At 39.0% G+C, this 24,106-nt stretch overlaps 1 protein-coding gene and 1 pseudogene across 8 annotated transcripts in view; one reads left to right on the plus strand and one right to left on the minus strand.

The window, feature by feature from the left end:
* MBTPS2 (membrane bound transcription factor peptidase, site 2) overlaps positions 1-19,072 on the minus strand; it is a 67,437-nt gene extending 48,365 nt beyond the window's left edge. For 7 of the 8 annotated variants that reach the window (XR_016391393.1, XR_016391392.1, XR_016391395.1 and 4 more), the window contains exons 1-5: positions 18,874-19,072; positions 15,882-16,030; positions 13,925-14,144; positions 4,299-4,402; positions 2,461-2,588 (exon numbers count right to left, since the gene is read on the minus strand). Coding sequence is in view for 3 of the 8 variants with exons in the window: in XM_089904685.1 (XP_089760811.1) it covers positions 2,461-2,588; positions 4,299-4,402; positions 13,925-14,144; positions 15,882-16,030; positions 18,874-18,948 (676 nt within the window). In the remaining 5 variants the exon portion in view is untranslated. Of the gene's footprint in view, positions 1-2,460; positions 2,589-4,298; positions 4,403-7,013; positions 7,025-13,924; positions 14,145-15,881; positions 16,031-18,873 lie in introns of those variants that run through there. The other variant, XM_089904687.1, reaches the window with a different exon arrangement.
* Positions 18,947-23,833, plus strand: LOC111167527 (nudC domain-containing protein 2 pseudogene; annotated as a pseudogene).
* The last annotated feature ends 273 nt before the right edge of the window (positions 23,834-24,106 follow it).

Consider the following 24,106-nt stretch of genomic DNA (forward strand, 5'->3'; position numbering starts at 1 on the left):
CCGCCTCACACGTTCGCTTCGGGGAACACCCCCCACCGTACATGCGCTTTACGTCACCCCGCACACGCGCTTTGCGTCACCCCACACACGCGCTTTGCGTCACCCCACACACACGCTTTGCGTCACCGCCCCCCCCCCGCACATGCGCTTTGGGGCACCCCGGCACATGCGCTTTGGGCACCCTGCACATGCGCTTTGGAGCACTCCCCCCCCCCCGCACATGCGCTTTGGAGCACTCCCCCCCACCCCCCGCACATGCGCTTTGGGGCACCCCCGCAGGTGTGCTTTGGGGCACCCCGCACATGCGCTTCTAAGCTGGGGCACCCCAGCAGAGTGCAGGACCATGCTCATGACCACGCTCACACACTCGTGCGTGCGCCAGCTCTCCTGCCACTGCGTGCCTCTTTGCTCAGCGCGCCAAGCTATTGTTTCTTTTGAATACAGCAACCAGGCTCTACAGAATTTTTCTGTATTTCATTTCCATTGACTTTTTTGTCCCTCCTCCTCCCCCCGCCAGGTATATAATAGTATGGGCGGGGAAGGCCTACTCCTTTCTAATACTTATGCTTCTTTTTTTTTTTTATTCGATTGCACTGACCCACATTTACAGGCCATTTTTAACAGTATCAGTGGAATGCTTGTCCTGCCCGTTAATAGGAATGCTTCTAAGTGTTATACCATTAGGAAGTAACCAGCTATTTCTGTTTAGTACTTCTACTAAAGATTTTTGGTTTTTAGCCATTAATGGATGTTGAACTTTGTTAAATACTGACTTCAATATCTGCTGAGATGAGGATATTTTTCTCTTAAGAGTAATTAATGTTTACCACATTCAAATAAGATTTCCTAATTTTAAGCCATCCTTGCACTGTTTAGATACACCAACCGTCTGTAGAATTTTTTTTGTGCTTTACAAGTATCAGTGGTACACTGACTTTTAAAAAATTCTTAGTTTCCTTCTCTATGCGACCTGGAAAGTTTATACTAAATTGGAATTGAAAAGAAAAATCTTTTCCTTCAAGATTCCTTCAAGATTTGAAAGAATTCTACCTATGAAACTTTCAGGACCACTCTTAAACTTTCTTAATTTCTCCCATGGTAATTAGCCTATTTATATTTTTTTTCTGTCTCCGCTGGGGTTAATTTCGGCTGTTTAAAAAAAAGATAATTATCCAGGTTTGTGAAAATTTTTTGCAGAGATGAACAAAGAACACTTTTATAATTGTTTAAAATTTCTCTATCAGTTGTCATTCCCCAATCTGACTGCTAATTCTGTCTATAAATGCTTTCTCCCATTTAATCTTTTTTTGTTCTTCAAAGAACTCTTTTATTTAACAGTTCTATTTTTTCTAATTTATTATTTTTTGCCTATATACATGCTAATTACATCATTTCTTATACTTTATAGTTCTTTTCTCACTTCTTCAGTTTAACTGATTTACTTTCTTATTTCATAATAATTGCCTAAGGCAGTGACTTTTCCTTTTAGCAAAACTTTACACATTATTTCATTATCATTTTTAAACATACTGCAATTATGGTTTTGAATTAAATTGGCCAATTTTTATAAGTTTCATGGGCACTTGAAAAGAAATTGTCATGGTATAGGATTTGACATAACTGTTGATTTTGACCTTGCTAATTAGAGCTTTGATGATTAAGACTTTTTCATACTTAACCTGCTGTGTGTTGAGAGATGACATAAGCCTCCCTTATTACATTTCTGTTTTTTCCTTGTACTTTTCCCATTTTTGTTTTGATGATCTGTTACTTTATTCAGTAAGAAAGACTCACGATTACATTTCCATTGTGGATTACACTCCTTATGATTATCAAGTGACCTCCTATGTCTAATTTAATGCTTTAGTCATATTTTCATGATATGTTCTCATTTTTTCAATCTTTTAAAAATAATTCATGTTAAAAAAATGAAAAAACTGGAATGTAAATTATTTTGCTCTACCACTTCTGACTGAGAGTCTTTTTTAAAAAAATTTACTTATTTATGTATTTATTTTTGGCTGCGTTGGGTCTTTGTTGCTGTGCACGGGTGTTCTCTAGTTGTGGCGAGCGGGGGCTACTCTTCGTTGCGGTGTGTGGGCTTCTCAATGCGGTGGCCCCTCTTGTTGTGGAGCATGGGCTCTAGGTGTGTGGGCTTCAGTAGTTGTGGCACACAGGCTCAGTAGTTGTGGCTCGCGGGCTCTAGAGCGCAGGCTCAGTAGTTGTGGCGCACGAGCTTAGTTGCTCCGTGGCATGTGGGATCTTCCCGGACCAGGGCTTGAACCCGTGTCCCCTGCATTGGCAGGAGGATTCTTAAGCACTGCGCCACCAGGGGAGCCCTGACTGAGAGTCTTATAAACTGAATTTATCAACCAAAAGGTGAGGTGTTTTCAGTTGTGATGTACTTTCCATAAAACCACTAATAACACACAGATGAATAAAGAAATTTAAGTCTTTTACCTGCGCAAAATATCCTTAGCTGCTGGACTGGTGATATAAGTTGCAAATGAGTGGTGAACAGATCAACAAATGCTCCAGGATAAATAATGAAGAGAAAAATCCCAAAGCCATTAAATCGAACTTGTTCCCTAAGAAATCACATAAGAAAAAGGAATTTACTACTAGTATTGCATTTTTCAGATTAATAATGCATGTAATCTTAAAACTTCCCACTGTAATTCAAATTCTTGCTTAAAATACAAGTCTCTCTGGAGAGTCAAAAAATTATATATGATATATATCATCATAATTTTATAATAGCATACAGATTTAGTTACCAGTGAAATTGCATTTTGTAAAACAGGGCATTCTGAAATAGACTTAACAACTTCAAAAATTTTTAGAAACCAATATGCTGAGCAAATAACTTAAAATTAGTCACTTGTATAAAGAAATAGTTAATATTTCTATGAGAAACTAAATGAAAAACATTTTTATGGTTTATTCTGAATTATTTTCAGGGAAGGAGATAGTAGAAAATAGAATTCAAGTAAATTATCTAAATATTTATATTTCTCTTAGCCATTATAAAGGTGGAGGTTTATCTAAGTGTATTGCTGTTGAATTAATGTTAAAAATAAGTACTGCATTTAAAAATGCATAATGCTCAGACTGTCCTCAAGAGAACTATTTTTTATCAATTCATTCTCTAAAACTGGAATTACATTTAAAAGCCTCGTAAGACCACACAGCTACTCTAAAAAAAGCATCATCTAAATATATTGTGCTGTCACCTAGCATTAACTATATAAGATGACTGTAAAATTCACTTTTTCTTGGCAGTGGGATTTTATAAAATATTACCCAAACTATTTCACAAACATATTATGAATGATTAAACTGTAATAACAATGCTTTTCTATGTAAAACCCTAAAAGCTGCAAAGTTAAGGTGGAAGTAAAGATGAAAGAGAGAAAAGAAAAAAGTAGCCGACCACTTAAACCACTACATGGCACACCTGTGTAACAGTATATGCTCTGTCAAGATGAGGGTTTATTGCCAGTCAATAGACTCTTGTTCATAAGCAACTAGAAAGTAATAAGAAGTGATTAAATCTTCTCCTCTAAAACCTTTTATCTGGTCTACACACCCAAAGGATGAAACACATTGCCATCAGTATGTGTGTTCATTATGTGGGAGTGAAGGGGAGTTGTGACTCAATCTCTCCCCCCATCAGGATTTTACACATTTAGGAGTCTTTAAAATGCTCAGGTATAATTACAATGATACATTTGGACAGTCAAGACAAGAACATGGCATGATACTTGAAGCAAGTCCCAGGTCTCATCCTCCCTTATCTTCTTCCACTTGGATTTCTAGATAGGCTATGATATTTGTTAACAAACCCAGAGCTTTCAGTGTTCTTGCTGTAGCCAGCAGAGGCCATGAGTAGAAGCAGGGAAGTATTTCAGATGATGAGCCAAAGAAAGTACTAAGAAGGCAGGTGGATGGGCTTTGATTTGAGTGCAGTGGTTATCATTCTGATCCAGTGATGAATAGAAAGATTAGGTTTCAGGATTGGATGAAAATAGTGAAGAACCATGAGGCTATAACCATGCTGGCAAAGGACAAAGGATAGAAAGACCCAGATTATAGATGTGCACATAGTTAATTGAGCATATTCATCAATATATTAATCTCTACAAAAGAGAAGTTACCTTAAAATAATAATGATGGATATGCACTGGGCAGTATCCAAAGAAAGAAAAAGTATCAAATGTAGCAGATTTTAGTAATAAATACTCCTAAATGAAAAGCTTCTTTGCATGGAATAGAGAGAGAGAGGTAAATATCATTACCTAATAGCTGCTATCCCATGTCCAATTTCATGTACAACACCACTAATGAGGACTGCAGCGAAGAAATAGGTCAGTTGGTTGACGGGTAAATTTATGCCAGGAACCTGTTCACAGACACAATGATAAAAACACACTTGGGCACCAAGAGAACACGATGTTCACTCTGTACTAAAACTTAAACTTCCAAACTCAGTGTTCGGTAAGCTAAAACTAATATGAACACTGATGGTCCACTTCTCCATTTCTATCATAATAAATATAAAAACACCAGTTTTTTTGAACTAGGCAGTTTTTGAGCTAAGCACACCACCAATCTAAAGAGAATAGGAAACACCAGGTTAAAAAGTTGAAACGTTAGCTTCCTGAAGTCTTTACCACGGGAAAGAATTAGGGAGCCTGGCATAGTGCCAGGGAAGGCAGAGTGGCAGTGAAGGAGTCAGTAGCTGATCCACCCTCGAGGGCTGGCAGCCCGATTTGGGAATTCTTGTTACAGTTCCCATTCCTTCCGCTAAAGTGTTATTGCAAGGCTCCAAGTACTTATGTGAGTAATACAGGATGTCCCCACCCCCCTTCAATGAGTTTCATTTTAGTATTATCAAGTTATATGAGAGTTGATCATTAAAGGCAGTGTAATAAAGTGCCTTATTGGTGTGGGAGCACCAGGCCCTTCATTTCTTCTATCAGTTTGTCTAGAACATTGGTTAGAAAAATCATATCAAAGTGATACATAAATATTATACTAAAATTGAAATTTAATGCAGAAAGTAAGGCATTTGGAACATACAGACATGTTAAGGACCCACGTGCTCCACTGTTATGCACTTAAGGTTGCTATTTTAAAGGCTGCACAGTAAAATTTTTTTAGATACCCAAGAATCTTCTTGCAAGATAAATAATCGTTCCTAAGTTCTATTTCTCACAATCCAGGCAGTGGGACTCTAAAGGTATCCTTCTGGAGGAAAGTTCGTCTTTCTTTCATTAGTTAGTATTTTAAATTAATTACAAAATATGTTTAAAGCAGGAAAACTTGAAAACTCAAAGAATAATAGAAACCGTTCCTGTTCCCCAAACACAAAACAAAAAACCATTCTCAGTGTTTCAATGCATGCCTTTCCAATCTTTTCATGTACACATATTTTAAAAAAATTATACTCTTTTATTATAAATATGGTTTTGAAATCTACCCTTTTCACTTAATAGTATCACAAACATTTTCCCCTATTTCTGGTTCAACATGATTTTTAATAGCTGCATTGTATTTCATGGAGTAGATTGTTGGGCATTTAATTGTTTTAAAGGTTTCTGCTCTTATAAAATACTGTGATAAATATATTTGGACACATATACACAAATATTTGGAGGGAATAAATTGTTAGACAAGCACGGTTGGTTCAGGCTCTGGGGACATATCATTTGGGTTTGGTGTTCTGGCTCCATCATAACTAGCTAAGGGACCTTGAAGAACCTTGGATTATTCCTCCAGTACTTCAATTTCCCCATCATTAAAATGGAAATCACCATATTTACATAAAAGGGTAATCCTGAGGATTACAGGAGATAATCCTTGTCCACTGTTTAACATTACGCCTAACAGAGAGGGTAATTATACACAAAATTTAAAGGACTCTGATACATATCAAACTGCTCTCCAAAGGCAGACACTTCAATAACCTTGGGTAAGCTCATTTTATTCAAATCTGCGATTTGAGAGGAATAAAAAGCATCCCATTGTTTGATTTCTATTTCTTTGATGACTATTAAGCTGAATATTCCCCCTACTTTTTGACCACTGATAGATCTTTTGTGAGTAGCCTACTCCCGACTTGTCAATTTTTTTCTCCTTAGAGTGTTCATGTTTTTCTTACTGTCTGTAAGATCACTTCAAGTATCAATTATTGATTCTCTGTGATACACATCACAGATGCATTCCCAAGTTTTGCCTCTTAATTTTATTTTGCTTTTGGTTTTTTGATATATAAAAAATGTTATGTAGTCAAATCTATCAATATTCATGGTTTCTGCCATTAGTTTTATGCATATGTCTTTCTCATTCTGTGTTCCTATAAATAGAAACCTGTTTTTATTTCTTTCAAGGTCTTTTATGATTTCACATTTTAATTTTAATTCAATTGCAATTTATTTTTGTTTATAACAAAGGAATTTCACTTTTAAGCCTTTTTTAGTAACTGAAGAGGAGATTCAAACCATGCTGCTTGGATTGTTTTCTAAATTCATTGATTCCAAGAGTCCTTTCTCTAGTTATGAAACTAGCTTTCATAGTCATCATTTTTAATGTATTCATAACATTTCACTGAATGACAATCTCATAATTTAACCATTCCTCAATTACATATTGTGGTTGTTTCTAATTCTTCATAGTAATAAATGTTAGGATAAACAGCTTGATGAATACTAATTTTTCTGTAATTTGGAAGTGTTTCCTTAACCTAGAGTCCCAGATGTGGAAGTAAATGGTCAGAGGATATTTTTATGATGCTCATTATCTGAAGTTCTCTCTACTCAGACCCTACTAAGCAACTCTTTTCAAGAACATCAGTGTACCTTTTTCTACCTATCTGCTCCATTCCCATGTTGTCAGGCATCTGTCTGTTCAGACCTGTAGTTTCCTTTTCTCTGATTCCTCTCTAAATTTATGTACTTAAGATTAATACTCATACATTCCCTCTATATCACAAAGTATTCAGGTTATCTTACCTTTTTTTCAAAAAAATCAGTAGCCTTGATCCAATAGGATATTGATTTCTTCTCTTTATTATTTCAGTGATGTAATAATGAAATAAGGTAAGGATTTGAACATGTGACTACACCAACAGATGGTAGGTCTTATTTGCTGGCAACAATACTCGACTGCCCATCTGTCTCGGCCGTGATCACACAGGGTATTAGATGTACCAAAATACTGATCTCTCAATAACACAGAGTGCCAGGTTTGGGGGAATTAATACTGAATGAGGCTGTAGGGAATTATAGAGTAAACAGAAAGTATGTGCTCTAAGCTACAAGAGCTCATATCAAAGTCAGGAGATACAACAAACTTAAACAAAAACATGCCAGGTAGATATACAGAGGGCAGCTGACTTCTTAATGGTTCCAAAGCATGGCTCTCCTAACTGAATCAATATTTTGTAAGCTCTATGAGTAAGTTGAAAAGCAAACAGAAGAAATAATTTCTTCTGTAAATTAACACTTTACCATTCAGGCAATGATTCTTTGGACATGATGCCAAAAGCACAAACAACAAAAGCAAAAATCAACACATGGGATTACATCAAACTCAAAAGCTTCTGCATAGCAAAAGAAACAACCAATGGCAGCCTACAGAATGGGAGAAAAGTTTTGCGAACCATATACTGGATAAGCGGTTAATATCCAAAACATATAAAGAACTAACAAAACAAACAACCCCCTGCCCAACAATCTGATTAAAAAATGGACAGAACTACTATTTAGTAGTTCCAAAGAAGACAGCATAATGGTCAAAAGGCACATGAAAAGATGCTCCACATCGCTAATCATCAGGGACATGCCAAGCAAAACCACAATGAGATACCACCTCACACCTGTTAGAATGGCTATCATCAAGAAGAAAAGAGACAACACAGGTGCTGGCAAGGATGTGGTAACCCTTACACACTGCTGGTGGAAATATAAATTAGTCCAACCACTATGGAAAACAATATGGAGGTTCCTCAAAGAGTTAAAAATACATCTAAGGTATGATCCATCAATTCCACTTCTGGGTATATACCCAAAGGAAATGAAAATATTTCAATGAGATATATGCATATCTCTGTTAATCACAGCATTATTCGCAATAGCCAAGATTATGGGAACAACCCAAATGATCACCAACAGATGAATGGATAAAAACAATGTGGTACATGTACATAAACAATGCAATATTACTCAGCTATAAGAAAGGAAGATATCCTCCCATTTGCAACAACATGGATAGACCTTGAGCACATGATGCTAAGAGAGATAAATCAGAGAAATACAAGTACAGTATGACATCACTTATATATGGAATCTAAAAAAGTCAAATCTATTAAAAAACAGACAGTAAAATGGTGGTTACCAGGGGATGGGATGGATATGAGTGACGGTATTTAAGGGTACAAACTTGTAACAAGTAGTAAATAAGCCATAGAGATCTAATGCACACTATAAAGAATACAATCAATAAAATTGTACTATAATGTGATAAATATTGCTCCAATGGCAATCATATTACAATAAATAAATGTATGAAAGTACATAAGGTGTACATCGCTGTACACCTTAAATTTGCAAACAGTAACATGTCAAATTTATCAAATAAAAAAATTTAAAAAACTTTGTTAGCTTTGTTTCTGCCCGTGGACGCCGCCGAGTAAGCATCATTAAAGTCTCCCCAGCCCCACTGCTGTCACGTCTAAATCAAGAGTCTCCCAAAGAGCCTGAACAGCTGTGGAAGCTCTTCGTTGGAGGTCTGAGCTATGAAACAACCAGTGAGAGTCTGAGGAGCCACCTGAGCAGTGGGGAATGCGCACAGACTGTGTGGTAACGAGGGATCCAAACACCAGGCGCTCCAGAGGCTTCGGGTTTGTCATGTATGCCACTGTCGAGGAGGTGGATGCAACCATGAAGGCAAGGACACACGAGGTGGATGGAAGAGTTGGGGAACCAAAGAGGGCCGTCTCAAGAGAAGATTCTCAAAGACCTGGTGCCCACTTAACTGTGAAAAAGATTTTTGTTGGTGGCATTAAAGAAGACACTGAAGAACATCACCTAAGAGATTATTTTGAATAGTATGGGGAAAAAAGTGACTGGCTGACGCAATGGCAAAGAGAGGCTTTGCTTTTCTACCACCTGATGGCCATGACTCCGCAGACAAGACTGTCATTCAGAAATACCACACTGTTAAGTAAGGAAAGCCCTATCTAAGCAAGAGATGGCTAGTGCTTCATCCAGCCAAAGAGAGCAAAGTGTTTCTGGAAACTTTGGTGGTGGTCGTGGAGGGGGTTTTGGTGGGAATGACAGCTTTGGTCGTGGAGGAAACTTCAGTGGCCGAGGTGGCTCTGGTGGCAGCCGTGGTGGGGGATATGGTGGCAGTGGGGATGGCTATAATGGGTCTGGTAATGACGGAAGCAATTTTGGAGGTGGCGGAAGCTACAATGATTTTGGCAATTACAACAATCAATGTTCAAATTTTGGACCCATGAAAGGAGGAAACTTTGGAGGAAGAAGTTCTGGCTCCTATGGGGGATGAGGCCAATACTTTGCCAAACCACGAAACCAAGGTGGCTATGGCAGGAGGTTTTAATTACTGCCAGGAAACAAAGCTTAGCAGGAGAGGAGAGCCAGAGAAGTGACAGGGAAGCTACAGGTTACAACAGATTTGGGAACTCAACCAAGCACAGAGGTGGCAGGGCCTAGTTGCTACAAAGACATGTTTTAGACCAGCGGTCCCCAACCTTTTTGGCACCAGGGACTGATTTCGTGGAAGACAATTTTTCCATGGATTGTGTGGGGGGGGGTGGTTCAGGCGGTAATGAGAGCGATGGGGAGTGGCAGATGAAGCTTCGCTCACTCGCCTGTCACTCACCTCCTGCTGTGCGGCCCGGTTCCTAACAGGCCACAGACCAGTAGTGGTCCGCAGCCCAGGAGTTGGGTACCCCTGTTTTAGACAATACTCCTGTGTATGGGCAAAAATACCCCAAGGACTATATTTGTGACTAATTGTATAATAGATTATTTTAGCTTCTATTCTGTGGAAAGTGTAAAGCATTCCAACAAAGCGTTTTAATATAGATTTTTTTTTGTACCCATGCTGTTGATTGCTAAATGTAATAGTCTGAATAAATGTGACACTGAATAAATGTGTCTTTAAAAAAAAAACAAAAACACAAACTTGTTAAACTGAAATAAAACCCAAAACCCCAAAAAAACCCTTTTGCCATTCTAATCCTAGCAGGTAGACAGGCCAGTGATCCTATTTCCTCCAAGCCTGCTTCTTTCTCTACTATCCTCTTTCTTGGCAAACAATAAACAGCCATGCAGCCTGAGAGTCATCCTCGACTTTCTTCTCCCTCCAGCCTCACATTCAATTAATGATTGAGGTCTGAGAACTCCACTGCAAAAGATCCCTTGAATCCAGCCCCTTCATTCTCCTTACCACTAATTTAGTTAAGATCTTTATAACTTCTAACATGAATTATTCCAAATGCTCTCTTAAATGGTCTCCCCATCTTCGGTGAAACCCTACTCCAGTCCATTTTGCATAGACTTGTTATCTACAGATAAAATCAAAACTTCTTAGAATGGCCCTTCATAACTCAGACCCTACCTATATCTCCCATCTTACCTCCTACACCATATACCTTCCACCATATACCTCTTAGATACAGGTCAAAGTTACTTTATAGTTCCTTGAGGAATTACTGGTCTTTTTTAAGAGAGTAGAGCATACTGTGCACAGGCTCTGAGGTCAGTGGTGGGTGAGTGATGGACCCACCATTTACTAGCTGTGATCACAGGCAAGTGACTTAACAGCTCTGTGCCTTGGTTTTCTCATCTGTGAATCAGGGATAACAACAATGCTTACCTCTAGGTTGCTGCAGGAATAAAATAAAACAGGCACAAAAAACCTCACATGGGAAGCATTGCATATTAACTAGTATTTTTTTAAAATAAATTTATTTAATTTATATTTATTTTTGGCTGCATTGGGTCTTCGTTGCTGCGTGCGGGCTTTCTCTAGTTGCGGCGAGCGGGGGCTACTCTTCGTGGCGGTGTGCGGTCTTCCCATTGCGGTGGCTTCTCTTGTTGCCGAGCACGGGCTCTAGGCGCACGGGCTTCAGTAGTTGCGGCACGCAGGCTCAGGAGTTGTGGTGCATGAGCTTAGTTGCTCCGTGGCATGTGGGATCTTTCTGGACCAGGGCTCGAACCTGTGTCCCCTGCACTGGCTGGCGGATTCTTAACCACTGTGCCACCAGGGAAGCCCCTAACTAGGTTTTATTATTAGTATTACTATTCCCTCTGCCTTTCCATGTTATATGGTTCCCTCTGTTTCTGGCATGCTCAACTGCCATCTTCCTTTCCCAGGCTATGTGGACTCTCCTTCCCTTCCCTTCTCCTCTACTCTCTTCCCAGTGCCAGGCACACCTCAGCAGGGCTTGTCTTTGTTCCCGCAGCACCTTGTACTCTATCCAACTGTAGAAAATCATAGCAGCTCTCCCTCTAGACTAAAAGCTCTGTAAGTCCTAGGATTGGATTTTGTTCCCTGTATAAGCAGGACTAAGCACAAGGCCAGTAGGCAGACTACACTCAGTAAATGTTTGCTGAAGAAATAAATCATCTCGTCTGAGGCCTCACCCACTTGAATCCTTTTAACCTCTAAGAAAGAGCTATTACCATAGGAGAGATTATGTCCTGCTACAAATGACTTGTAATCTTCCCATAGTGACACAGATAGTAGAGGCCACAAAGAGATGAGTTAAAAAAAAATCTGTCAATCTTGAATAGACATTTTTCCAAAGAAGACATACAGGTAGCTAACACATGAAAAGATGCTCAACACTGCTAATTATTAGAGAAATGCAAATCAAAACCACAATGAGGTATCACCTCACACTAGTCAGAATGTCCATCATCAAAAAATCTACAAATAATAAATGCTGGAGAGTGTGTGAAGAAAAGGGAACCCTCTTACACTGTTGGTGGGAATGTAAATTGATGCAGCCACTATGGAAAACAGTATGAAGGTTCCTTAAAAAACTAAAAATAGAACTACCATATGATCCAGCAATCCCGTTCCTGGGCATATATCCAGAAAAGATGAAAACTCTAACTCGAAAAGATACATGCACTCTAATGTTCATAGCAGCACTATTTACAATAGCCAAGACATGGAAACAACCCAAGTGCCCATCAGACGAATGGATTAAGAAGATGTACTTATATATATATATATATATATATATACACACTGGAATATTACTCAGCCACATAAAAGAATGAAATACTGCCATCTGCAGCAATGTGGTTGGACGTACAGATTATGCTTAGTGAAATAAGACAGAGATAGACAAATACTGTATAATATCACTTATATGTGGAACCTAAAAAATAATACAAATGAATGTATACGCAAAACAGAAGCAGACTCACAGATACAGAAAACAAACCTGTCGTTACCGAAGGGGAAAAGGAAGAAGGGAGGGACAAATTAGGGGTATTAACAGATACAAACTACTATATAGTTTGTATATTTGGGATGAAGTGAGAGAGTAGCATTGACGTATATACACTACCAAATGTAAAGTGGATGGCTAGTGGGAAGCAGCTGCATAGCACAGGGAGATCAGCTTGGTGCTTTGTGACCGCCTAGAGGGATGGGATAGGGAGGGTGGGAGGGAGGCTCAAGAGGGAGGGGATATCTGTATACTTATAGCTGATTCACTTTGTTGTACAACAGAAACTAACACAACATTGTAAAGCAATTATACTCCAATAAAGATATAAAAATAAAATAAAATAAAGTAAAATAGATAAGTAACACGGATATACTGTATAGCACAGGGAATTACACCCATTATCTTGTAATAACCTACAATGGAATTTAATCTGCAAAAATACTGACTCACTATGCTGTACACCTGAAACTAACATAATACTGTAAATCAACTATACTTCAATTTAAAAAAAAGTCACTAACTCATATAGTCTATTTCATTAATAAGAACACGATTAAAAACATAACGTCCATGACTCACGGAAATGGAAACTATTAACGTAAAAATTTTAAAATTGAAGTTAGTCAGTGGTAAAGCACCCTTTCAAACTCTGGAAACATGAATTGATAAGGTATTGGTCTACACATGTGCTTTAAAGTGGGAATTATTTTAAGTAGCTTACAGTCAAAGGAGTACAACTCAGCACATTATTCTTCATATCAAGAAATCACAGTGATCATTCAAAAGGTCTTTTACCTTTAATTAAAAGGATATTATTGCTTAAGAATCTGAAAGCCATGAAGAAGAAAGGGGAACATTTTGCATAGGATTAAGATGCAATTTATTTCTACATTATAGAGATCTTAAATCAGTATGCTTATTCCTTGACAGTAACAATTATTCAACACCTCAAGAAGACAACATGAATTACCAAGTTAGGTATAAAACAAGCTACAAGTATATATTTTACAACACAGGGAATAGAGCCGATATTTTATAATACTATAAACGGAGTATAACTTTAAAAAATTGCGAATCACTATATGGTACACCCACAACTTATATAATATTGTACAGCAACTATACTTCAATTTAAAAAAAACCTTGCACTGAAAAAAAAAGACAACATGAATTAAATCGAATACTTGTGTAATTGTTGACAGTCTTAGTGGTGGTCCATTTGTTCTATTATTACTACTACTACTACACATTGCAACAATTCTTTGCTATACTCTTACTAATGATTTTGTTTAAGCAAGTAATTTGAGAAATTGTGAGACTTTTCATTTATTTCATATTTATATTATGGATAGGAATTATGCTATCCAGAAGAAATTTCTTATATCTATGTTTCAACAAAGCTACTTAAAGCAATAAAAAGGCACTTACCACAACTTGTAGCACCTGTTCGTTGTGAAGTGAGGAAGAGGATGAAGAGGAGGAGGAAGAAGAGGAAGAGGAGGAAGAGGAAGAGGAGGAAGAGGAAGAGGAAGAATAAGAAGCGGGAGAGTCAGCCATCATTTGGCCTAAAGTCTGCATCAGCGTTTTCCCCAGAAGAAAAAAAGAGCTGAACATAGCAATTACACCAAACACCATTCCAAAATTGAACCTGTCAAGAGGAAAAAAATTACATAAATGTACAACTCCTCACAATTCATGGACTAAAAAATTCATTAACCAGCCACCTTTCATAGCTTCAAAACAATGTCTAAAAATTTCAATAACTCTGCATCTTTCTCCTACTTGAAGTTCAGATACTTGACTGAAGCATGGGCACTAGTCTCTTTAAGCAGTTATAATTTACAATTCTCTCATAACTGAAGAGGCTGATGTTGTTCCCAATAAAAAGTTTGTTTCCTCTCATATTTTTTTGCTCATTTACATAGCATTGTTTTGATCTTGTCCTCATGTAGTTACGAAAGCTCTTTTGACATTATAGACATCATTCTTTTTCATCTACCGATTCTCTTGTTTGCATTTTATTTTACTTGAATTTTGTAATGAGCTTAAATATTAACATGGTAAAACTTAACAACAGTTTCTTTCTTCTACTGTTTTAATAATTAGAAATTAGAAATCACTCCTCTATAGTTGGGAATAATCTATTACATTTTCTAACTTTTTGATAAGTTGTGTTTTTCAAGGCACTTGTCCATTTCATCTAAATAGTCAAATTTATAGGTATACAACTGTTCACAATAGTTTCATTTTTCAAAATGAGTCTCACTCCATTCTCTCATTGCCAAGGGCGTGGGTTCAGTCCCTGGTTGGGGAACTAAAATCCCAGAAGCTGTATGGTGTGGCCAAAAAATAAATAAATAAAAATAAAATAAAACAAGTCTCAGAATCTATAGTAATGTTTCTCCTTTCAATTCTGATTTTTAGTTATTTTGTTTGCTTTTTTCCTTGATCAGTCATAGTAGGGTTTTATTAATTTTATTAATCTTTTCAAAGTACCAACTTTTGGCTTTGCTGATTTTCTCTACTGTATACTTTCTATTTCATTGATTTCTGTTCTTATCTTTATTTCTATTTTGTTTGCTTTGATTTGCTGTTGCATTTTCTGCTTTTTAATGACCTGATTGTTTATATTTAGCCCTACTCTAGTTGGAGCTAAATTTTTAACAGAAAGGAATTTCGACAAAGGCCCCCTACTGCCATTAGAAATTCTGTCAAGTACAGAAACTGTCAGTCTCTAGGGTGTCCCAGAGATCATTGTAAACCCCCTAACCATAAACACTATAAACCATGATTTTAAAAATATTTTAAATTAAAGGGATATGCCTGGTATAGCCAGAGGGCTCCAGGACCCTGCTGCTGTAACCTGGCTGGCCATTTTCCTGATTGGTTTGTGTGTATGCCTTACTGGAGGATAAGTATTTTAAATATCCTTGCCCTGGATGGGTATCACAGAAGAATTACAGAGGAAAGCCAGCAGACTTTTGGGAGCCCTATGACTCCCAGGACCCTTGTTTCTATGTGTCATGATGGGGGAGAGAATTCTCCAGAATTATTTTCCTGGTGGAAAATGCTCCATATGCTTTTTGCCTTTCTATTGGTGTATAACTTACACAAAGTGCCTAAGTCTGAAGCGTACAGCTCATTGAATTTTTACATATGTATACCGATGTATCCACCACCCAGATCAAGACACAGAACCTTGATTTTGAATGTATGCAAAAGCACAATGATGCAATCCCATGAATTTATATAAAGCCAGAAAGTTTTTACATTGTCAACATTTAAAAACTCAATAAATTGAAAATGATGGAAACAGTTCATTTAACAAGTATTTCTCATGATCACAAATGACTAATTTAAACCAAAAAGAGAAAGTAAAGAATACCACTGGTAAAGCATCCTTGCTTTCCGCCGTCCCCAACTGTAAAACGCACGATTGAAAACAGCAGTCTGCCATCTTATGTGAAAAGGGGAGATGCTCAATCCGTTGTTTTCCAGCCAGTCTTCATAAGAATGCTTAAAATACACAGATGACTAAGAGAGAAAGAAAAGTTCCACATCACTGAATTTTGAAGAATAATTTATAAGGCTTAAGAAAATAAAAGTGTTTTCTACAGGAAAGCAAGATACTGACTAATCAAATGTTTATAATTTTAAAGCTTTATGTTTATTCTTCAGGATATTAAAGTAAGAGTCTTGGATTGGCTGATGTGCTGAAGTCAGGGTCTGGCAAACTACGGCCCACGAGCAAAAAAGTTTGCTGGCCTTTGCTTAGAACAGCATTGTCCAATAGACATATAATGGGAGCTATAAGTGCAAGCCACATATGTAATTTTTAATTTTCTAGTAGCCGAATTTTAAAAGGCAAACAGAAACAGATTAATTTAAATGTATTTTTAACTCAAAATATCAAGATATTATCATTCAGAATATAATTAATATATTGAAACACGTCACATTCTATTTATTTACTTACTTAGTATTGAGTCTTTGAAATTCAGTGTCAGCTTTACACTTACAGCACATCTCTATTCGGACTAGCCCCATTTCAAATGCTACATGGCCACATGTAGTTAGTGGCTACCATACTGGACAGCACAGGTCTAGAAGCCTTGTTACCAGAGAAAGAGGTCTTTTGTTGTAATTAAAAAAGACCCCCAGCCAATCCAACAGAGGGGACAGGTTAGTTGGAATTGGTGCTTTCTATCCTCTTCTGAGCAACAACCCTAAGAAATTAGGCTGAATTTGACCATGAAAAAGCACAAAACTTATCTAAAGCCACCTTGGTCTCAGTAACTTCTTACATTCTTCACTATTGGGGAGATAGCTGCTTATACGCAGCCTAGCAAAGAGTTTTATCTTTAGGGAAGTTTGAAGTCCTTGAGTAATGTAAGATTTTGGATAACATAAGGCTGTTTTACATACACTGCCACTGACCTCTTACCTCTTACAGTAAGTATGGTTAAGTATTTTGTCATATAGATGCCCATCCATTTGAGAAACTTATCTAGAAGGAGATTTCAGCCCTATCACAGTCATAAAATGACCTGAGTCTGAATATAGGTATCTGTTTGCCTTTGGATCCATAATGCTCTCTGCTCTCAATCTTCAGGTGAAGTTATTAAACCTGCTTGTCTTCTAGGACGTGGAAAAGGAGAGTGGCACACCCCTCCAGGTGTCTACTGAGGAAATCCTAGACAAACCAAGGATGGAACAGCAGACCAAGTTAGAAGCAGAGAAGCTGAAGGTGCAGGCTCCTAAAACCTGTGGTCTCTCCATTCCCCAAGCAGATACTCTGAATGAGAGATCGGTCTTTCGCTCAAGGAATAGTGCTCTCTTAGCGAGTTAGAAGCTGTTACTGAAATTAAAGTGACATCCTGATCACCTCACACACTGGACCAGAGACTATAGAGATTTGAAAAATTCTTTTTATTTTGGATTTTTGTCACCCATGCAACATGAAGAAATCACGCGGCTTTGTTTTTTCCAAACAACAAAATCACTGTTTAAACCAGCAGTGGCCTGTACTGCTCATGACATGCTAAGCACCGTGCCAAGTATGTGCAGAGAAAGCACCTGGGGATCTTATAAGGATGCAGATTCGGATTCTGTGGGTCAGGAATGAGGCCTGAGAGTCTACATTTCTGACAGGCTCCCAGATGATGCCAAGTGCTGCTGGTCCTTGAATCTCAGGTTGAGTAGCAAGGCTCTATGGGGATGAATTAATGAAATCCTCTCTATAATCTCAGGAGAGCTTTACATTTATTATGCCAATTTTAAAGATGAAGAAATGGAGGAACAGAGAGTAATCTGCCCAAGCTCTCAATGGATAGGAAGTGGGAGAGCACAGCTCTAAGGACTGCTCTAAGGATTCAACTGTATAATCTCCTCACTTTGCAAGTTTGAATGCAACAAAAGTTATTTTGCTGTTAAGCCTAAACCACACAATACTAAACTACAGTACTCTATTTAAAACTATTCATAACATGAAGGTTTTACTAGTCATAATTGGAATTTTCATTAAATATTTGAGAATTTACATGATTTTATTCCACGCATACAATACTCCTACCCCCAGTATGCAATTCCGAAAGGCTGCCTGAAGCATGTGGTCAGACAACCGTCCATAATATCTGCTACCCAAATAAGAATGGACCGTGCACCCAGGGTGTGTGTGGGGGGCGGGGGTGGGAGTATTAAGGGGGGTTAGTGTGAAGAAACGGCGTCTAAGATACAAATTAGAATTCGAGTAGTCAGAAACTAGTTATCTAAAGCCTTGCTACTTTGAAGTATGGTCTGTAGATTGGCAGCATTGGTAGCACTTGGGAACTGGTTAAAAATGCAGAATCTTAGGCCCCTGCCCCAGACCTGCTGAATCAGAATGTGCATTTTAACTGGAACCCCAGATGGTCATAAGCACTTTAAAGTTTGAGGCCACTGATGTAAATCACAACTTGATTTAGATTCATTCCAATACCAGTCTCTGGAGGGTCGTGGCCTTAAAGACAAAAGACGGCAAACAATGTCTTTCCCAGGAGGATATTTTATTTCCTCCCAGGTGCAACGCCGCGGGGTTTGGCAGGGCCCCGGCCCTCCCGAGCCCACTACCGGCGCCTCCCGGGCAGGATCCGAAGGCTGCGGGGCTTGCAGAGCCCCGCAATGATACTGCGGCAGCTGCGCAGGCCGCCACACCCCTCCCGCGGCCAGCCGTGCTTTATTTACTCCATGGGACCGGGCGCCACGCGGAAGGCCGCACGTGGGTTCCGGTCGCACGGCTTTCAGCCCGGGAGGCACAAGGCAGGGGAAGAGAAAAGGCCTAGGGCCTTGCGCCCCGGCCCTGGCACCGCGGGCTTGGGCCTTAGGCCCGAGGCCCTCACCTTCAACACCAAGTCGGTCAGGTAGACGGCAGTCCAGCCGCCCACCACCACCACCACCAGCGATACCGGAATCATGGCAGCGGCGGGGGCAGCGGACGGAAGGCGAGCGCCGGCGTCCTCCCTGCGAGCCGCAACCAGCCGGCCGCGCGGCGCCTACAGCCCCAGCATCTGCGCAGAAACCCAGCTGCCACCGGCTCCTTTTTCGTGGTGGCGTCGTTTCCTTCCGGATCCTTCTGCTGGGTCGCACGAACGGCAGTGTGCGCACCGGAAAAGGGCGTGGGGGCTTATTTTAGCGGGGCACTCGGGCGCCGCCGTCTAGGTATCAACTAGACTACGGCTGCCAGCCCTCTAGCGATTTCTTAGGCTATGGCCCTCCCTGCTGTCTGCTCTCCATTCTCCGGTTCTGGTCTGGGGTTTGCGCTTCCTTTTAATCTAGTGGGGTTTGGGTAATCCCAAATAATAATCGTCTCCGCCGCTCAGACTCTGTCATAGGTATCCAGATTTAAGTTAATTATGTTTATTCGTTCTTTTTATTGAAGCGTAATTTACATATAGCGAAAACATAATACGGATCTCAACTATTTCGATGAGTTTTGATAACTATGTATCTGTGTACCCTAATAAAAATAGAGAACATTTCCATCTCAGAAGTTTTCTTCGCTCGCTTCCCGGTTAATCCCCTCCTCGCCCTCCCATCACCCCTTTTCTAATTTTTAAATCTTTGTGTAAATAGAATCATACAATAAGTATACTCTTGTGTCGGACTTATTTCGTTCAACATGATTTTTTTGAGCTTTAGGTTCTTTTCTCAACCTCTTCCATTATAAAATTTGAGATTGGTGCTACATTAAAAAAAAGTTCTGAACATCTGTACATATTTTTTTGTTGACGTGTACCTGATCATATATTGACCTGGCGCAGTGGTTCCCAACCTTGGCTGTAACATTAGGATCACCAGGGGGCTTTAAAAATTCCTGATGCCCGTTCTCTAGCTTAGACCACTTGAATCAGAATTTCAGAATGAGATCCAAGCATCAGTATTTTTTAAACTCAGGTCATTCCATTGTGCAGCCAAGACTGAGAACCACGGAAGGAAAACTAGTATTTATGGAGTTTTGTTTGTTTGTTTGTTGTTTCTTTGTTTTTTGCATTCTCTTAAGGCCCAGGTCTTTAAAAGTTATTTGTTTTTACTTTTCTGTAAAATCATCATTAGCAATAGTAATACTAATACCGAAATATTGAGAACATAATACTAGCTTAAGAACAAGTATCCCAAATGAAACTGCACCCTCAGCCTTCTTCAAAGTAAAAATATAGTGTCATACTAGGAACCTGTATGACAGATACTGTTACTCATTTGCCTCACTCTCCCATACTTTTCCTAAAGTTTTAATAATTTAGCACCGTATCTCCCTAGCTTCAAGAAACCTTATGACTCAGTTTTACATCTTCTTGCCTATATGTGTGTACATGTGTTGTTTTAAAATCTTTCAATTTATTTTGGACGAAGCTAGGTATAATTATAAAAGTTTATATTCAAGCACCCTGTGACTCCACAGTTTTCCATGTACAGGTTTCCCGAAAGTCTTAGTGCAGTTTTAGGTTTTGATACTTTCAGAAGTATAAATGCCGAAAACTTGCAAAAAGCATCACTTGAAAATGTATTTAAATTTCTTTTACACTATTTAATTTGGTGAATTTCGAGTAATTTTAAATTTCAAAATTTTTAGTCCCCCTAACTGAGGATGGCAAACGTTGACTGAAACAAAAAATTGAATTACATTTATTATTCAAAAATTCCCAAGACCAAAGAAGCATGAAAGAAATTTAAATAATTTTATTTTTCAAGTGATGTTTTGTGTAAGTTCATAGAGTTTGTACTTCTGAAGTTATTAAAGCTTAAAACTACACTAAGACTGTTGGTACACTATTGTATTTGAACTGACCTTTGTTTGCTCTTGTATAATGACTGTAGCTTTTAACACTGTTCTTTCCTAGGATGAGAAAATTTACTTAAGAATTAAAATGTCTTCTCTTTTGTTAGCCTGAAGCCTTGTCTGGACCACCTGCTGGGACAAAAACCAGTTACTGTGTGGCTGATTACCCAAAATATGTAGGAAATGAGTTGATTGTGTTTTTCTGTTCCCAACCTAAAATTTTACTTGTTCAACTGACTTGGTGTTCTCATCAGGGACCCAGCAGTCAAAACAAAACACTGAATAGAATCCTGCTGGTTTCTGGAATTTATCAGTAGTGGAAGCCAGCTGGTGGCAGCAGAAGAGACCTAGGATGCAAGGTGGCAGCAAAAAACACCTGTATTCCATAAGATCGAGGTATTCTTCCTTAGAAGAAATGTGACCTAATTTACAAATAGTTTCAGGTTTCTGTCAAGTAACTATCTTGAAGGACGCACAGCCAGGCTTTTATTCATATCATTTTTATTTAGTGTATGTATGTGTGTGTATATATAATATTTATTTATTTATTTATTTGTTTGTTTATTTATTTTTTGCGGTACGCGGGCCTCTCACTGTCGTGGCCTCTCCCGTTGCGGAGCACAGGCTCCGGACGCGCAGGCTCAGCGGCCATGGCTCACGGGCCCAGCCGCTCCGTGGCATGTGGGATCTTCCCGGACCGGGGCACGAACCCGTGTCCCCTGCATCGGCAGGCGGACTCTCAACCACTGCGCCACCAGGGAAGCCCTATTTAGTATATTTTTTTTAGAGAGGCACCAAAAATACATTTTGGCTGAATGCAAAACAGCTACATGTTAGGGACTTCCCTGGCTGTCCAGTGGTTAAGACTCCATGTTTCCCCTGCAGGGGGCACGGGTTCGATCCCTGGTTAGGGAACTAAGATCCCACATGCCACATGGCGCGGCTGAAAACAAACAAACAAAAACCAGCTACATGTTAAAAATCAATATTTGGCTGAAGCAGAATATCACTACTATATAATAAACTTCTGAGATACCAGAATCAACATGAAATATAAAAATTAGATAATATTAAAATATTATAATTTTGTTGTTAAAATGTAAGTATTCAGATTTTTAGAGTTTGACATCCCCTTCAGGAGTATTTATTTCTCATCAATGTAAGCTGATAGTTTGCTTCTGGGGTCATTATACTATATGTTTATGACACTAACTTACACCAGTCAGGATAAGCTAGGTTATGCTTAGGAAATAAGCCCTAAAATCCCACAGGCTTAAAATGAGAAAGATTTATTTTTTGTTTGTGCTGCATATCCAACAGGGGTTGGTAGACTGATGGAGACTCCATTTTATCATGCCCAGTTCTCAAAGTGAGGTTCAGGATTTAATGCAGCAGAGAGAGGACTAGAGTGTTTACCACTGGCTGTGAAATGCTATGGCCCAGACATGCACACGTTCCTTCCACTCCAGCTTCATGAGCCAAAACTAGTGAAATAGCTGTTCCTAATTTAAAGGGCAGAAGGAGTGTAATCCTCCGTATACCTAGAAGTAGAGAAAAATATACCTGGAACTAAACAGTAGTGCCATCTACCACATAAATAGATGCTCTCTTTCATCTATGGAGGGCAGTGTAACAGAAAATGTTTGGTTAGTGCTGCCATTATGGGATACGTATGCTAGTATTGATGCCGCCACAAAATTATTAAGCTTTCCCTTCTCTTTAATAGGAACTAACTAAGATAAAGGCTCATGTCTGTTGGTGTTTTTTTTGGCCGCGCCGCACGGCATGTGGGATCTTAGTTCCCCAACCAGGGATCGAACCCACACCCTCTGCAGTGGAAATGCTGAGTCTTAACCATTGGACGGCCAGGGAAGTCCCTCATCTCTATTTTATATCCTCAGCTTGGTGTGGTTGCTGATGATGGTGCAGTTTGGTTGAAGCAGTCCCACAGACGGAAGCTTCTAGTCCCAGGTGAAGAAAATTTTTTTTGAATCTTTGCTGAAAGTATTATCCACGCTTATATTTTTTACTCCAAATATATATATACACACACACACACACACACACACACACACACACACACAATATTTGCCTGCAACTGCTGCTTTACACGGTCATGTGAATAAAATTTGTCCTTAAACCTTGGTTCTAAAACTGTGGCAAAGGAGCAATACAATTGGCCTTCAAGAAACCAGTCATCTGGGGTTTTCCATTTATATTTCAGTTTCATTTCATGTACACCAGTCTCAGCATCTTCCTGGAGTAGAATGATAAGAGAATCTTTTCAGCCACTGTCATGTAAGAAATACTTGTACTCTGAAGTCATCAGTTTGATTACTTCTTCCTCAGGTTCCAGAAAGCAAAGTATTTTTCTCTGCAAGCAATTTTAATAAGTTGATACATTGTTTTCATCTAAAAAGCATGTTATTTTAGTTTTGCTCTAGATGGCTTTTAAACACGTAGTAGCTGCTATTCCATCTTGTTTAAACATCTTGTTAAATATATGACAAGGCGATTCAAAAACCTTTGGATGGCCACCGGGGACAGGAGGCGACTGGAGTGTGTCAGCCCCGTTTGAGGAGCGCAGTGGGGCGGTTCCATGCAGAGCACCATGGGGCCAGTGGTACCAGATCTTGGAGGAGGTGTTCATTGAAGTTCAGGTGTCGCCAGGCACTCGCCCTCAGGATATCCAGTGCGGCCCGCAGAGCCGGCATGTGGCGCTGGCCGTGGGTGGCCACGAGATCCTCAAGGGCAAACTCTTTGATTCTACAATAGCTGATGAGGGAACCCGTGGACTCTGGAGGGTAGAAAAATGGTCCGTATTGTTCTTACAAAGAGAGATGCAGCAAATTGTTGGACTTCTATTCTGGAATCTGAGTATGCAGCTGATCCTTGGGTGCAAGACCAAATGCAGAGAAAACTGCCAGAAAGAAAATCCTCGTTTTGACTTCAGCGGAGCAGAAATCTCAGGAAACTACACTAAAGGTGGACCAGATTTCTCAAATCTTGAGAAATATCTGTGAACTTGCTGCATTTTGTGGATCCTAGCAAATGTTGCCAGCTTAATCAAAGGAACAGATTATGTGGTGGAAGAAAAATGTGGATGCCTACAGTTAACAAATTGCAAAATATATTTAAATATGGTTCTGAAAATTGCATTCAAATATGATTTACATAGGAAACAAATACTGTAGGAACTATTCTATTGGTATATGGTAGCTTTTTTTTTGGACTTGTTTTTGCTCAGCATGAACTTTCATATGCTGCTGTTTACTAATTTCGTATTTAACCTGTAT

Source organism: Delphinapterus leucas, chromosome X (assembly GCF_059928025.1).
Source record: "Delphinapterus leucas isolate spDelLeu-1000000601 "Yukka" chromosome X, BTC_Dleu_Yukka2, whole genome shotgun sequence".
Lineage (NCBI taxonomy): Eukaryota > Metazoa > Chordata > Mammalia > Artiodactyla > Monodontidae > Delphinapterus > Delphinapterus leucas.